Source organism: Rana temporaria, chromosome 5 (assembly GCF_905171775.1).
Source record: "Rana temporaria chromosome 5, aRanTem1.1, whole genome shotgun sequence".
NCBI lineage: Eukaryota > Metazoa > Chordata > Amphibia > Anura > Ranidae > Rana > Rana temporaria.
In genome coordinates this window covers 128,028,635-128,043,363 of record NC_053493.1, presented here as the reverse complement: position 1 = coordinate 128,043,363, position 14,729 = coordinate 128,028,635, and the positions used below count along the sequence as shown (strand labels likewise).

The following is a 14,729-nucleotide window of genomic DNA, read 5'->3' as shown; positions in this document are numbered from 1 at the left end:
ATCGTAGAGCGCATGCTCCGTCGGGAAACTTTCCCGACGTGCATTGCGGAAAATGACGTCTCAAGGACGTCATTTGCTTCAAAGTGAACGTGAATGGCGTCCAGCGCCATTCACGATTCACTTACGCAAACTACGTAAATTTCAAATTTCGCGACGCGGGAACGACGGGTATACGTAACATTGGCTGCCCCTGCTAATAGCAGGGGCAGCCTTACGCAAAAAACGCTGTACGGAAACGACGTAAGTTGCGTACGCAGGGCTCGCGCAACGTTGTGTATCGGTGTTAGTATGCAATTTGCATACTATACGCTGAGCACAACGGGAACGCCAACTAGCGGCCATTGCAAGAATGCAGCCTAAGATATGCGGGCATAAGAGCCTTATGCCGCGCATATCTTAGGCTGCAGTCGGCGTAACGAGGTTCCTGAATCAGGAGCATTCGTTATTGGCCCGTTATTGGCCTGTGTGCGCCTGTGTTACCTATGGTTACACAGGCGCAATTGCTTCTTGAATCCAAGCCAGTGATACCTGTGTTGTTCCTGATCGAGCCCCCCATTTGTCTGCCCTGTTTTGGTAGTTTGGATTTCCCAGTGTATGTCTTGGATCGGATATTGGACTATTCCCTGAACTTGGCCTACCTTTTACCTGGACTGTACCACGCTATCTGTCTGCTAACTGCAAGTAGTTTGTTTGTTTGCTCAGTCCGCATCTACCTTGGCACTATAGCATTGTGTATAAGTCCTGGGGGCAACCAAGTACCAGTAGACATGCTTGCCTTAAGGGAAAGGGGGCTGCTATAGGTAGGTGAAGCACACAGTAGCCAGCTATAGTATATGACCACCTGCATTGGGGTAGACATGACAGTGACTCAACCAATTGCAGCCCCCAACAGAAAGGTATTTCTTTTAATGACTATTTTAAAAAGTGGACTACGCTATCTGAAAACCCATAGAAAACTCCTGATTAATTGTGAATATTGTCCGCGACCATTACTCTTTCAGCACAAATAAACTATTAAACCTTGCAAGTGCTGTTATGCCAGCAGAAGACAGACATAGTTGCTTGATTGCACCCCGCCCTTACTATAAGAAATAAAGTGTTTAAACCCTAAAACTTGTCCCTGTATGAAATAGAAAAAAAACCTTAAAGCGGGAGTTCACCCATTTAAAAAAAAAAAATTTTCTCCCCTTAGCTTCCTGCTCGTTCGGTCTAGGGGAATCGGCTATTTGTATTAAAATATGAGCAGTACTTACCCGTTTTCGAGATGCATCTTCTTCCGTCGCTTCCGGGTATGGGTCTTCGGGAGCGGGCGTTCCTTCTTGATTGACAGTCTTCCGAGAGGCTTCCGACGGTCGCATCCATCGCGTCACTCGTAGCCGAAAGAAGCCGAACGTCGGTGCGGCTCTATACTGCGCCTGCGCACCGACGTTCGGCTTCTTTCGGAAAATCGTGACGCGATGGATGCGACCGTCGGAAGCCTCTCGGAAGACTGTCAATCAAGAAGGAACGCCCATTCCCGCAGCCCATACCCGGAAGCGACGGAGAGGATGCATCTCGTAAACGGGTAAGTACTGCACATATTTTAAAACAAATAGCCGATTCCCCTAGTAAAAACGAGCAGGAATCTAAGGGGGAAAAGTGCCCTCTAAGGGTGAACCCCCGCTTTAAAGGAACTTATTTATAAAATAAAAAAACGAACCTTTACAACCCCTTTAAATTTATGCTATAACAAAATGCTTTTCAGTTTGCAGGCTTTGGCCCTTTGCAGATGTTAAACAAGAATTATAAAATGCTTTTTTTTTTTTTTTTTTTTTTTTGCTGAAAAGAGTGAAAGTATGACACAGGAATGCTTGCTAAACTAAGCAGCCTTATAGCAAATTACTGTATATACGCGAGTATAAGCCGACCCGAATATAAGCCGAGGCACCTAATTCTACCACAAGAAAATGGGAAAACGTATTGACTCGAGTATAAGCCTAGGGTGTCCATCTGCATGCCTCACTTTGACTCACTGTGTCCATGTTCATGCCTCACTGTGCCCATGCCTCACTGTGCCCATGCCTTACTGTGTCCATGACTAGACTGACGTTTAATATGGGAGTCTATGGAAGGGGTGCCCAGCTTTGAAAAATTGGTGCTCCCCAGCCGTAGGTCCCTCGAACAACAAACTTGTAGAGTAAGAGTGGGGCTACATGTGTGCCAAGTTTGGGGTCCAGGGGACCTAAGGCCGACCAGTACCGGGTCCCCAAAGTCTGGGCGATCAGGCGCAAAAAGGTGATTCGAGTATACGATGAGGGGAACATTTTCAGCACAAAAAAATTTGCTGAATAACTTGGCTTATACTCAAGTATATAAGGTATTTACAATGTATTAATTTTAGTCATAACTGATGGAATAGTTCTTACTGTAGTAAATAGCAGGGACAGTACATAATCATCCATTCTCATATTGTATTTAGAAAACTGTTTTCTGTTATGTATCATAATTTACTTAGAAATAAAATGTTTTCATTGAATTGTTCCCTAGATGATGCAGCACAGGAAGCGCTAACAGATATGCCGCCACGATCTGAAGAGGTATAATTATCATGTTAACCAAAGATCAATGGAAGTTCCCCACAATCCTCCCGACATACACCTCTCTCTGTATTAAATATCTCTTAGATTACGTTTTTTGTACTTATAAACATGCCTGTGAATATAGATGCCTATATACCTCTTATCATGATGTCAGCTACTAATTGCATTAGCTGGGAGAGTTAATTTTATTATAATAATTCAGTTACTATGGGGGTTATTTACAAAAGGCAAATCCACTGCACTACAAGTGCACTGCAAGTACAGTTGCTGTATATCTGAGGGGGACATGCAAGAAAAATAAAAAAACAGCATTTTTACTTGTACATGATTGAACGATAGAAATCAGCAGAGCTTCCCCTAATTTCAGAGCTTCCCCTCAGATCTACAGCGACTGCACTTTCAAGTGCACTGCTGCAGAGTGGATTTCCCTTTAGTAAATCAACCACTATATGTCTTTCACAGCACCCCAGTATGGATACCACACATAACGTTTCACAAATTTAACAGGCTTATAAAGAATTTTAGAGGGATTGAAAAACATGCTAGAATTAAATTAGAATAGCCTTCATATTCCTCTGGACAAGAACTACAAAGATGGCTGGGCAGGATGATGAACCCCAACACAAGCATGTAAATTGTAACTGCGGCCATTTGCAGAGCCAGGTGCATGGGTAGCTTTGGGCAGCCTTGAATGTGGCAACTAGGGTAGAGGAACAGATGAATGGCAACAAACACTAAATAGGCGCTCCAGTGTAAAAAAACAAAACCCCCAAAAAAACTGAAAACTGTTGTATGTATGGGGGATGTGCACACAGTGTTGGTCTGAAGGAAGTTCCACATAAAACACTAATGTCCAAGAAAGATGTTTATTGAAGTTATCAAATAAATCTTACATGGTGCCAAGCAGTAATCCCAGGCAGTAATGGAAAGTTAGCAGGTTGAGAGAAAATGTAGTGTGCCGATCTCCAGTCAAAAACACCCAGCCAAGGACAGGGAGATAAGATAGATGGCTGCCAACCATGAGGGGCAAACTCCAAGGGACTCTAACCAGGAAGTGACCAGAATCCAGAAGTCCTCAGCCACTGACCTGGCTCATATGCCTCACATTCCTCTTCCCTAGTCTGGACAGACTTTAAGGAGTCCTAAAAGTTATTCATTTAGGCTTCCACTGTATCTCTTTGTACAGGGCTCGACAAATCCTGGGGGCCAGGTCGCCATGGCGACTAGAAATAGGGTCCTGGCAACTTGGCTTGGAAGGGGGGCAAAAAAAAAAAAATTTTTTTGTGAGCTGGCACCATCTGGTGGTGAGCCGTTGGTATTACAAGTTGTTACCACCAGATGTGTAAGCTGGCGCCATCTGGTGGTGGCCGTTGGTATTACAAGTTAAGCATTACAAGTTAAACAGCAATTCTAATGTAATTTTTCACTATTTTCACTGTCATCTTCTTCCCTCTAATTAGAACCCCCAAACATTATATATATTTTTTATCCTAACACCCTAGAGAATAAAATGGCGATCGTTGCAATACTTTCTGTCACAACGTATTTGCGCAGCGGTCTTACAAGCGCACTTTTTTGGGAAAAAATTACACTTTTTTAAATTAAAAAATAAGACAACAGTAAAGTTATCCCCATTTTTTTTAATATTATGAAAGATGTTACGCCGAGTAAATTGATACCCAACATGTCACGCTTCAAAATTACATCCGCTCGTGGAATGGCGACAAACTTTTGCCCTTTAAAATCTCCATAGGCGACGTTTAAAATTTTTTACAGGTTGCATGTTTTGAGTTACAGTGGAGGTCTAGGGCTAGAATTATTGCTCTCGCTCTACCAATCGCGGCGATACCTCACATGTGTGATTTGAACACCGTTTACATATGCGGGCGCTGCTCACGTATGTGTTCGCTTCTGCGCGCAAGCTCATCGGGACGGGGCGCGTTTTCTGGCTCCTAACTTTTTTAGCTGGCTCCTAGATTCCAAGCAAATTTGTCAACCCCTGAAGCCTACTACTATCTGGTTAGGAATTTGTTGAACTACACTTTTGAACTGGTAAAACATAGTTAAATATTCCCCTGTTGAATACTGTGGTTTGTAGACCTAAAATATCAGAGATCTCTTGTCATTTTCTTTTGAAAATCACATAGTACCAAGTACAAACAAGATCGAAGTAGAAAAAATACACACAACCGGAATTTCCGTCGGAAAAAAGTTGGATGGTTTTTCCGCCGGAATTCGGTTCAAGCTTGGCTTGCATACACACGGTCACACAACAGTTCTCTGAACTTTCGAGCGTTAAGAACGCAGTGACGCACAACACTGCGACGAGGCGAGAAAAAGAAGTTCAATGCCTCCGAGCATACTGGCGGAAATTCCGCTCGTGTGTATGGGGCATTAGAGTAGTGAGATGAACGTCTCTTAAACCTGTCAGAAATGTTATTTTGCTCACATACACTTAAGCCCCATACACACTATCAGTTTTCCTGATGGTTTTCTCTTCAGGTTTACCAAAACCATCTAATATGAGGTCAAACCTTAAGCGTTTCAATTTGAATGCAATCATGCAGGTCCTTGTACTACATGGTTTTGGTAAATCTGAAGAGAAAACCAGCAGGAAAATTGATAGTGTGTATGGGGCTTTAAACATTGTATATAGAACCTATCTCGCCCCCAAAGTAATTACTGTACTCTAAAGATGCCTAAAAGAATTGTCATTGTACAGAAGATCCTTGAGCACCCTCTTGCAGTCTAAAATGAGTCCTTAAAGGGGTTGTAAAGGTAAAAAAAAAGTCCTCCTTCACTTACCTCATCCTTCCATTTTGCTTTTAAATGTCCTTATTTCTTCTGAGAAATCCTCACTTCCTGTTCTTCTGCCTGTAACTCCACACAGTAATGCAAGGCTTTCTCCCTGGTGTGGAGAAAGCCTCTTGAGGGGGCGAGCAGGAGGGTCAGGACACTCTCTACGTTGCAGATAGAGAAAGGAGCTGTGTGTTAGTGGGCATCCTGACTCTCCTGTAATCCAAGGGAGGGGGCGAGCACGACACTCCACACCAGGGAGAAAGCCTTGCATTACTGTGTGGAGTTACAGACAGAAGAACAGGAAGTGAGGATTTCTCATAAGAAATAAGGACATTGAAAAGCAAAATCGAAGGATGAGGTAAGTGAAGGAGGACTGCACTAAGGTAAAGGAAGCTATTTAGGGATTTTTTTTTACCTTTACAAGCCCTTTAACCAAGCTGTATTGATTTAAATTCAGCGGGGGAAAAGCGAGGTGGTGTCTGGCAGGGGTGAATGAATCTCAAGAGGGACTGAACTGAATTACAAATAATTTAAACATAAAACACACAAAACAGTTCATATATATATACATTTTAATTATGTATTCAGTTGTTTGACTGGATTTCAATTTTTAAGACTTGGTGGCCTCCAGTGTTGCCAACCTACTAGATTGAAATTTACTGGCACGACCCCCGAAATTCACTGGCGCAGCCACGTTTTTACTGCCATTTCACAAAAGTTACTAAATTAAATTTTTAGGTGCAAATTTCAGTATTTAGGCTACAAACAAGTACACTAGTCAAATAGCAATGTGATTTAAGGTAGATATTAAGGTAAAAAAACATATTTTTGTTATTTTCGATATAATAAGGGCAAATAATTTAGTCACATCATGCCCTGCCTCCAACACCCCCTGCCTTCACCCCCCAGGTGCCACAATCTCCCCCTGCCTCCAATCTCCCCCATGCCCCCTGCCTCCAATCACCTCTGCCTCCATCGTCCCCTGCCTCCACCCCCCTCTGGGGTGCCACCAACAACCCCTGCCTCCATCCCCCACCCTCTGCGGTGCCACCACCCCCCTCTGCAGTGCCACCAACACCTCCTGCCTCCACCCCCCTCTGCGGTGCCACTGCAGCCATCATAACCCCCTGCCTCCAATCACCCCCTGCCTCCAATCTCCATGCGCAGTTCCAAGCCGAACCGATCTCGGCTATTTTTACTGCCACATTCCCACAACCATGGACATTTACGAACGGGGGAAAAAAGTGCCAGTTTTTACGAACTGTCCATAAAAATACGGATGGTTGGCAACACTGGTGGCCTCTCATTTTACATTAAGAGTATGTAAATCCAACATTTCTTATTCCTGATATGTGCCTGCTGTACCATGTACTTGATTGAAAAGGTATCCTGTTCTGTTTGTATTGCTTCCTTTGTGTGAAATACCTGGTGTTCCTGCCAGTCCCTCTGCTTTCCTATTAAATACTGACTACACTAGGCATGAGAGCACAGTGTGGTCAGTTCTCTAACTGTGCTGGGAACTCACTGCTCTCCTTCAATAATCAAACTTGTGCTGACACATCCCACCCCCTCTGCACAGCCATTTACTGGGAAGACAATAGAGCTACTGTTTTTCCACCCCCTAACTTGCTGAGCTCCTTATGCAGATAAGAACAGAGGGAATGGCTTATCTCTCTCCGTTGATCCCCACTAAGCAGGCGGATGACAGGTTTGTGTCCGCTCCGCTGATGCAAACCAGACATGGACACAGCCCGCTCTCCTCTATGGGCGGTCGGATGGAATCAGGCCACCTGTCCGTTTTACATCCAATGGCCATCTGACCAGCCAGGTAGGTGGGGTACGTATCCCCATCCATCTATTTTATGCAGATAGAATTGTATCGGATGTCGGCTGTGTCAACAAACACAAGTCCGTTGACACCCGCCGCTTCATAGAGGGCAACGGATGTTCCGAGCAGGTCCCCCTAAAAAAGCTGACAGGCAGACCTGATTGGTTCCCCATGTGAAAGGAGCCTTACTCAAAAGGCTTAATTTTAACGCTCTGATTTTTTTTTTTTTTTTTTTGGTCGATACAATGTAAAACTTTGGTGTAAACGTTGATTTTCTGTTTCTGTAAAAAACGTATCTGCCCCAGAACCTGTGTGTAATAGCAAAGCATTGTGTCATTTTCAGGAACTGGACCCAGTCACTCTTCATAATCAGGCACTGATGAATATGGATACCAAGCCTACAGATGGCTTTGAAAAACTTCAATTTTTGTTGCAGCAAAACCTCTTTCCTCCTGAAACATTTGGCAATCTCTTACTTTTATACTGCAAATATGAGGTAATGTGAAGTTAGAACCATATTAATAGGGGGATTGCTTTGCATTTTTCTTTAGGCCCCTTTCACACTTGTACGACTTGTCCTACGACTTGGGGATGGAAAGTCGTATGACAAATCTTTCCCCATGATTTCCAATGATTACCATTCATATTAGTGGGACTTCAAGTCATGACAACTTCAAAGTAGTCCCTGCACTACTTTGGTCCGACTTTAATGTGAGTTACACAGGCATTCCCTGAAATCGCTTCAAAATCGCGGCCGCAAAGTCGCTGCAAAATCACACGACTTCGAAGTTGCGGTAGTGTGAAAGGGTGTTAATTTTAATAAACCATTGCTGCGTATTTGCTTGGTTTATGTAACTATTGTTTTACTGTGGAAAGGCTGTTCATCCTACTACTACTTTTAATTAGGTTTTAATTTTTTTTTTTTTATAATTTATAGTTTTGTATATATGTTCAAGATAACACTTTGCTACTAGTGTAGACCTCACCATATGAATATGAGTAAACTGAGTCACAGCAAACGCATTCAAAATTAGTGCTGGTGATTAGCTATCAGCTTAGTTTGGAAAATAAACCTCTAATTACACTGAAACTCTAATGGGACATTTTTCCGTCGGCGTTTAGAAATACAACTTGTTTTTTTTATTTTTTTTCGGGTTGGAAAAAATCCTATCGGTAGTTCCGATCGTCTGTGTGCAACTCCGACAGAGAAAAAAACACGCATGCTCAGAATCAAGTCGATGCATGCTCGGAAGCATTGAACTTAATTTTTCTCGGCTCGTCGTAGTGTTTTACGTCACCACATTTTGGACGGTCGAAATTTGGTCTGACAGGTTGTATGCAAGACAGCTTGAACGGAATTCCGACAGAAAATTCCATTGGATTTTATTCCATCGGAAATTCCGATCGTGTATACAGGGCATAAGGCTCCATTCACACCTAGGCAATTTGAACTGCGGACAGAATCGCCGGCGATTCTACCCACTATTCCAGAATCGTGGCAACATGCGGGAGGCTATTACAATGCCATTACTTGTTAAGGACATTCCAATCACGGTGGGTTTTTGCCGCGGTTGTCGTGCAATAAATCACGCTGCTATTGCGGCAAAATTGAAATGCGCAACACTTGTTGCTTAAAAAGGAGCAGGAGCTTATTTTTGGGTGACAGCGGTGCGATTTTACTACGATTGCGGCGTGATTTATCACATGACAACCGCGGCAAAATCGCACCACGATTGGGGTGCCATTACCAAGTAAATGCATTCCACGTTTTGCCATGATTCTGGAATCGTGGACAAAATCGTATCGACTCTGTCGACGTTTCAGATTTCTAGGGTGTGAATGGAGCCTAAGGCCCCGTACACACGAGAGGATCGATCCGCTGAAATTGATCCGCTGACCGGTTTCAGCGGATAGATCCCCTGGTGTGTACAATCCAGCGGATCTGTTTCCGCGGATTTTTGTCCCCGGGGATGGATTTCCAGCGGATAAAAATTTCTTAACATGCTAAGAAATCTATCCGCTGGAATCCATTCCAACGGATTGATCCGCTGGTCTGTACAGACTCACCGGATCAATCCGTCCGAATCAATCCCCCGCATGCGTCGTAATGATTCGACGCATGCGTGGAGGTCCTAATATTACAGCGTCGCGTACGTCGCCGCGTCATCATCGCGGCGACGGCGCGACGCGTCACCGCGGACGGAATTCCGCAGGGATTTTGATCTCCTGGTTAGTGGATCAAAATCCTCTTGTGTGTACCCGGCCTAAGATATCTAGCAGGTATAACCTGAACTTATGTAGGCTTAAGATTTTATTTTATTTTTTTCTAAATTCATGTTTGTTTATTTATTTTATTTATTTATTTTTTGGAAAAATATTATGGTACAAGCTTGGTTCTTTATACAAAGCGCTGAACATAACTACCGTATTTATCGGCGTATAACACGCACCCTAACTTTAAGAGGGAAATTTCAGCAAAAAAACTTTCCACAGCCCCCTGCGTATAACGCGCAGGCACAGTTTACCCTCTATTTTCAGGGTAAAAAAGTGAGTGTTATACGCCAATAAATACAGTATTTGAAAGACAAAAATTTAATGTACTGAATTGTTTATTTTATAAAGCAATGAGTAACAAAACCTAATTTACCAATAGTATCCTTTGACTTAAAGTGGATGTAAACCCTTAGGCCCTGTACACACGATCGAACATGTCTGCTGAAACGGGTCCGTGGACCAGTTTCAGCGGACTCATCCGACCGTGTGTACAGCCTAGCAGACAGGTTTTTCCAGCAGACAAGTTTTAAAGCATGCTTTAAAACTTGTCGGCTGGAAACCCGTCCGTCCGACATGTCCGCTGGTTAGTACACCTAACCAGCGGACAGATATCTCCTGCATGCGGCGAATGGATTCGACGCATGCGTGGAAGTATTTTACTTCCTGGTTTGGTGACGTGGCGGCGTCAACGTCACCGCCACGTCACCGCGCTGTCTGTCCACGGGGATTTCGGTTTGATGGTGTGTACAGCCATCAGACCGAAATCTCCGAGCGGACATGTCCGATGAAAACGGTCCGGCGGACCGTTTTCAGCGGACTGTCCCTTCGTCTGTACGAGGCCTAACACTACAACTGTGTTAGTGTGAAGCTAAAAAGCAAAGTAATTTTATAATACTAATATTTTGATAAAAAATAAACGTGTACAGTATATATCACAGTTTTCATCGGACAGGTTCGATGGTGTGTACGAGGCCTTACATATACCCAGTGAAGTGAAGTCTCACATGATACACAGGGATGAAGCAAATCTCCCTACATAAGTTTTACATATATACCTGCTGTCTTCAGCTTTCTAGACTTTTTACAAAGTACACATTGTCTTAGAAATTTTTCTTACTGCTTCAACAGTGGGAGGGGAGTCTGGGCATACTGTGGACTGTGTGAGAGCTGATTGGAGGAAAGGCACCCCCCCACACACACACACACGTAGGCAGAGGAATGAAGATACTTGCAGAGCTGTGCTGTGAATAAACAAGCTCTCTACTTATCTGTCTCTGCTTATCTGTCTCTAAGCTCCCTCCTTGACAGCTTCTTTTATCTCCTGTGCTGATAACAGAGGAACGGAGCAGAAAAAAGACACAGGACTTAGGTTTTTTTGGAGAGAGATAAGTAAACACTACAGATTTATGTGCCCAGGTCAGCTTTCATGAATCGGGTTTACATTTACTTTCAACTCTTACTGCCCACGTAACGCATATGTGCGGCTGCAACAAGGGGGGGCTTTAACTCCCACATGCCGTATCTTTACGTATATGGGTGATAAAGCTTTTTGTGCTGAGAGTGTGTTCACCGTACCCTCTTAGCACAGTGAGCAAGCTACAAATGTGATAGCACTTAAACGTGCATTTTATTAGACATTTTCATAACGTTACAGAGAGTTACCTACTAATGTTATTCACCACTAATTAGTTTACAATGAAATTTGGAATGTTTATAGATGACTGTGTACTTATGATTATAAGTAGTAATTTTAGAAATGATGTTAAAGCAGTATTAAATCCAAAAGCAGATCTTATTTTTGCAGCTTACCAATTCTAATGCTGTGTACACACGATTGGTTCGTCTGATGAAAACGGTCCGATGGACCGTTTTCATCGGACGAACCGATCGTGTGTAGGCCCCATCCTTTTTTTTCCCATCGGTGAAAAAACGTAAAACCTGCTTTAAAATTATCTGATGGTTAAAAAAACGATTGTCTGTGGGCAAGTCCATCGGTTAAAAATCCACGCATGCTCAGAATCAAGTCGACGCATGCTCGGAAGCATTGAACTTAATTTTTCTCAGCACGTCATAGTGTTTTACGTCACCGCGTTCTGACACAAACTGATTTTTAACTGATGTGTGGGCAAGACTGATGAAAGTCAGCTTCATCGGATATCTGATGAAAAAATCCATCGGTCCGTTTTCATCAGATGAACCGATCATGTGTACAGGGCATTAGATGTGTGGCTGCATTAATTTTCTTTTTTAGGCTTTTTTTTTTTCTTCTATTTTTATCTAGTGAGCCAACCAGTAAATCCATTGTTTTTTTGTTTTTTTTTTCAAAAGAATAAGCTCTCTTGCATATCTTATCCGTTTTAGAGGGATGAGACACGCCATTTAACACTAGCAGGTGTTGCTTTTATTTATTCATGTCCTTTATCCTAAACCTCCTTTCACACGATCTGTCTGCTCGGATCCGCCTGTCCGTTTTTCAGGCAGATCTGAGCGGGCCACTCATTGACTTCTATAGGTAGGCGGATGTCAGCAGAGATGTGGCCCCTGACACCTGCCTGCCATCCGATCCGACAAGATCTGCTTTAAACAGACAGATGGCGCTATGTTCGCCGCCTGAACACAGGGCCGATCTGCCCTATAGGCTCACTATGCAAGCTGCTTAGGGCCCCGCAAAGCTGCGGAGGACCCCCCAAATTACTAGAGGCCCCGCTTGGTGAGAAGTAATTTTTGGCCCCTTACCCCGCTTCTCAATTCGCTGGCTGCATGGGGGAAGAGGCAAGAAGTCAGCACCCCCTGCTTCTCACTTTAATGTAAGATGTAATTTTGTCATTTCCGACCGCAGAACACCCCCGCCTCCCGCTTCTCAACTTTATTCTCTAATGTGACATGTCACTGCAGTGCCCCCCCTTCCCCACTTCTCAACTTTAATGTGACATGTCATTTTGCTTAGGGCCCCGCAAAGCTGCGGAGGGCCCCCCAAATTACTAGAGGCCCGCCTGGTGAGAAGTAATTTTCAGCCCCTCATCCTAATGTGACATGTCATTTTGCTTAGGGCCCCAGGGAGGTCAGGATCGGCACTGCCCGAACATATGCATTTAAGAATGCAAAACCTGCTTAAAGCGGGAGTTCACCCATTAATCTATTTTTTTAAACAATCCCCTTAGCTTCATGCTCGTTTTGTCTAGGGGAATCGGCTATTTGTTTTAAAATATGAGCTGTACTTACCGTTTTCGAGATGCATCTTCTCCGTCGGCTTCCGGGTATGGGTCTTCGGGAGCGGGCGTTCCTTCTTGATTGACAGTCTTCCGAGAGGCTTCCGACGGTCGCATCCATCGCGTCACTAGTAGCCGAAAGAAGCCGAACGTCGGTGCGGCTCTATACTGCGCCTGCGCACCAACGTTCGGCTTCTTTCGGAAAATCGTGACGCGATGGATGCGACCGTCGGAAGCCTCTCGGAAGACTGTCAATCAAAATAGGAACGCCCAGTCCCGCAGCCCATACCCGGAAGCGACGGAGAGGATGCATCTCGTAAACCGTAAGTACAGCTCATATTTTAAAACAACTAGCCGATTCCCCTAGACAAAACGAGCATGAAGCTAAGGGGAAAAAGTATATTGTACGGGTGAACCTCCGCTTTAAAGCAGGTCAAATGCAGTCAGATGTACCTGTGGGTGGATCCTGAATAATCTGAGAAGTGTGACGAACTGATGCCATCAACACAAGCCCAAAATCTGTTAGTAAATTACTTACAATGCATTGATAAAATTTGATTTCTTTCTAGTACTTTGATCTTGCAGCAGACGTACTGGCTGAAAATGCCCATCTGACATACAAGTTTCTAACTCCGGTAAGTATTAAGTCAGTTTGTATAGATATTTTCTCAATTTACACAGGCATGTCCAGTTGCTAACAGGGACCTTTTGTATAAGAAGGGGAATATTTTTTTTAATTAAAGGAAACCTTTTAAGAGTGAAGCTTGGAGTATACTATTACTAAGCTCTGCTCCTGAAAAAGCCTGTCATATTTACCATTTTGTCGTAATATTTGAGCCACTGACCCAGCTCATCACTCGCTGCATTACTTATGCTACAGGAAAGGGCATTTAAAAAGTGAACTCTGCACAGTTTAACATCTATCCTCATCTTAAAAGTATTCAAAACTGATTTGGATTTTTTTTTTTTTGCAGTTATCTGATTGATATAATAAAACATTTTTTTAATTGTACAAACCAATTGGTAGCAATATATAGCTAGATTCAGTAAGAGTTAGGTCGGCGTATCAGTAGATACGCCGACCTAACTCGGAATCTGCCCTGACCTAAGTTTAAGTGTATTCTCAAACAGAGATACACTTAAACCTATCTAAGATACGACGGCTTGCGCTGTCGTATCTTAGGGTGCAATATTTAGGCTGGCCGCTAGGTGGCGCTTCCATTACGGTCGGCGTAGAATATGTAAATCACTAGATACGCCTATTCACGAATGTACGCCCAGCCGACGCAGAACAGATACGCCGTTTACATAACGCATTATCAGGCCTAAAGATATTCCATCAAATAGTTGGAATAGTAATGTTAAAGTATGGCCGCTGTTCCCGCTTCGAAATTCGAAAATTTTACGTTGTTTGCGTAAGTCGTCCGTGAATAGAGATTTACGCTATTTAGGTCCACGTCGAAACCAATAGGCCCGTGCGGCGTACGTTGCCGCAATGCACACTGGGATATGTAGGCGGACGGCGCATGCGCCGTTCCAAAAAAACGTCAATCACGTCAGGTCAAGCCCCATTAACATAAAACACGCCCCCTCAGCTAAATTTGAATTAGGCGCCATTACGCCCGCCTGATTTACCCTACGCCGCCGTAACTTGGCAGGCAAGTACTTTGTGAATCATGTACTTGCCTCGCTAACTTACAGCGGCGTAGTGTAAACACGATACGCTACGCCGCTGCAAAGTTAGGACGCCCTACCTGAATCTAGCTAATAGAGTTTGCTGTTAAGGTTTGCATACATTTTAAAGTATAACTTAATTCCCCTCCATTCAATTTTTTTACCTGTATTGCCGGGATATCTTCCAAACATATATTTATACTGTCCTGCTGTAATCTGCTTTTTTGAGTAACAAGGGCCATTTCCCACCCTGCCAACTTTGGTCCTCTTCAATTTTCCCAATGACATGCTGTTCCTGCATCCTCCTTGGAGATATAGTTGTTTGCGTATCTCAGGAGGCTGCAAAACCAGGGACATGCCATATCA

The 14,729-nt window shown here is 43.6% G+C and overlaps 1 protein-coding gene across 2 annotated transcripts in view; it reads left to right on the top strand.

Moving 5' to 3' along the window:
- LOC120940329 (tetratricopeptide repeat protein 30A) overlaps positions 1-14,729 on the top strand; it is a 90,432-nt gene that overhangs the window by 20,724 nt on the left and 54,979 nt on the right. For both annotated transcript variants that reach the window (XM_040353107.1, XM_040353106.1), the window contains exons 8-10: positions 2,527-2,576; positions 7,550-7,702; positions 13,259-13,324. In XM_040353107.1, coding sequence (XP_040209041.1) covers positions 2,527-2,576; positions 7,550-7,702; positions 13,259-13,324 — 269 coding nt within the window. The remainder of the gene's footprint in view (positions 1-2,526; positions 2,577-7,549; positions 7,703-13,258; positions 13,325-14,729) is intronic.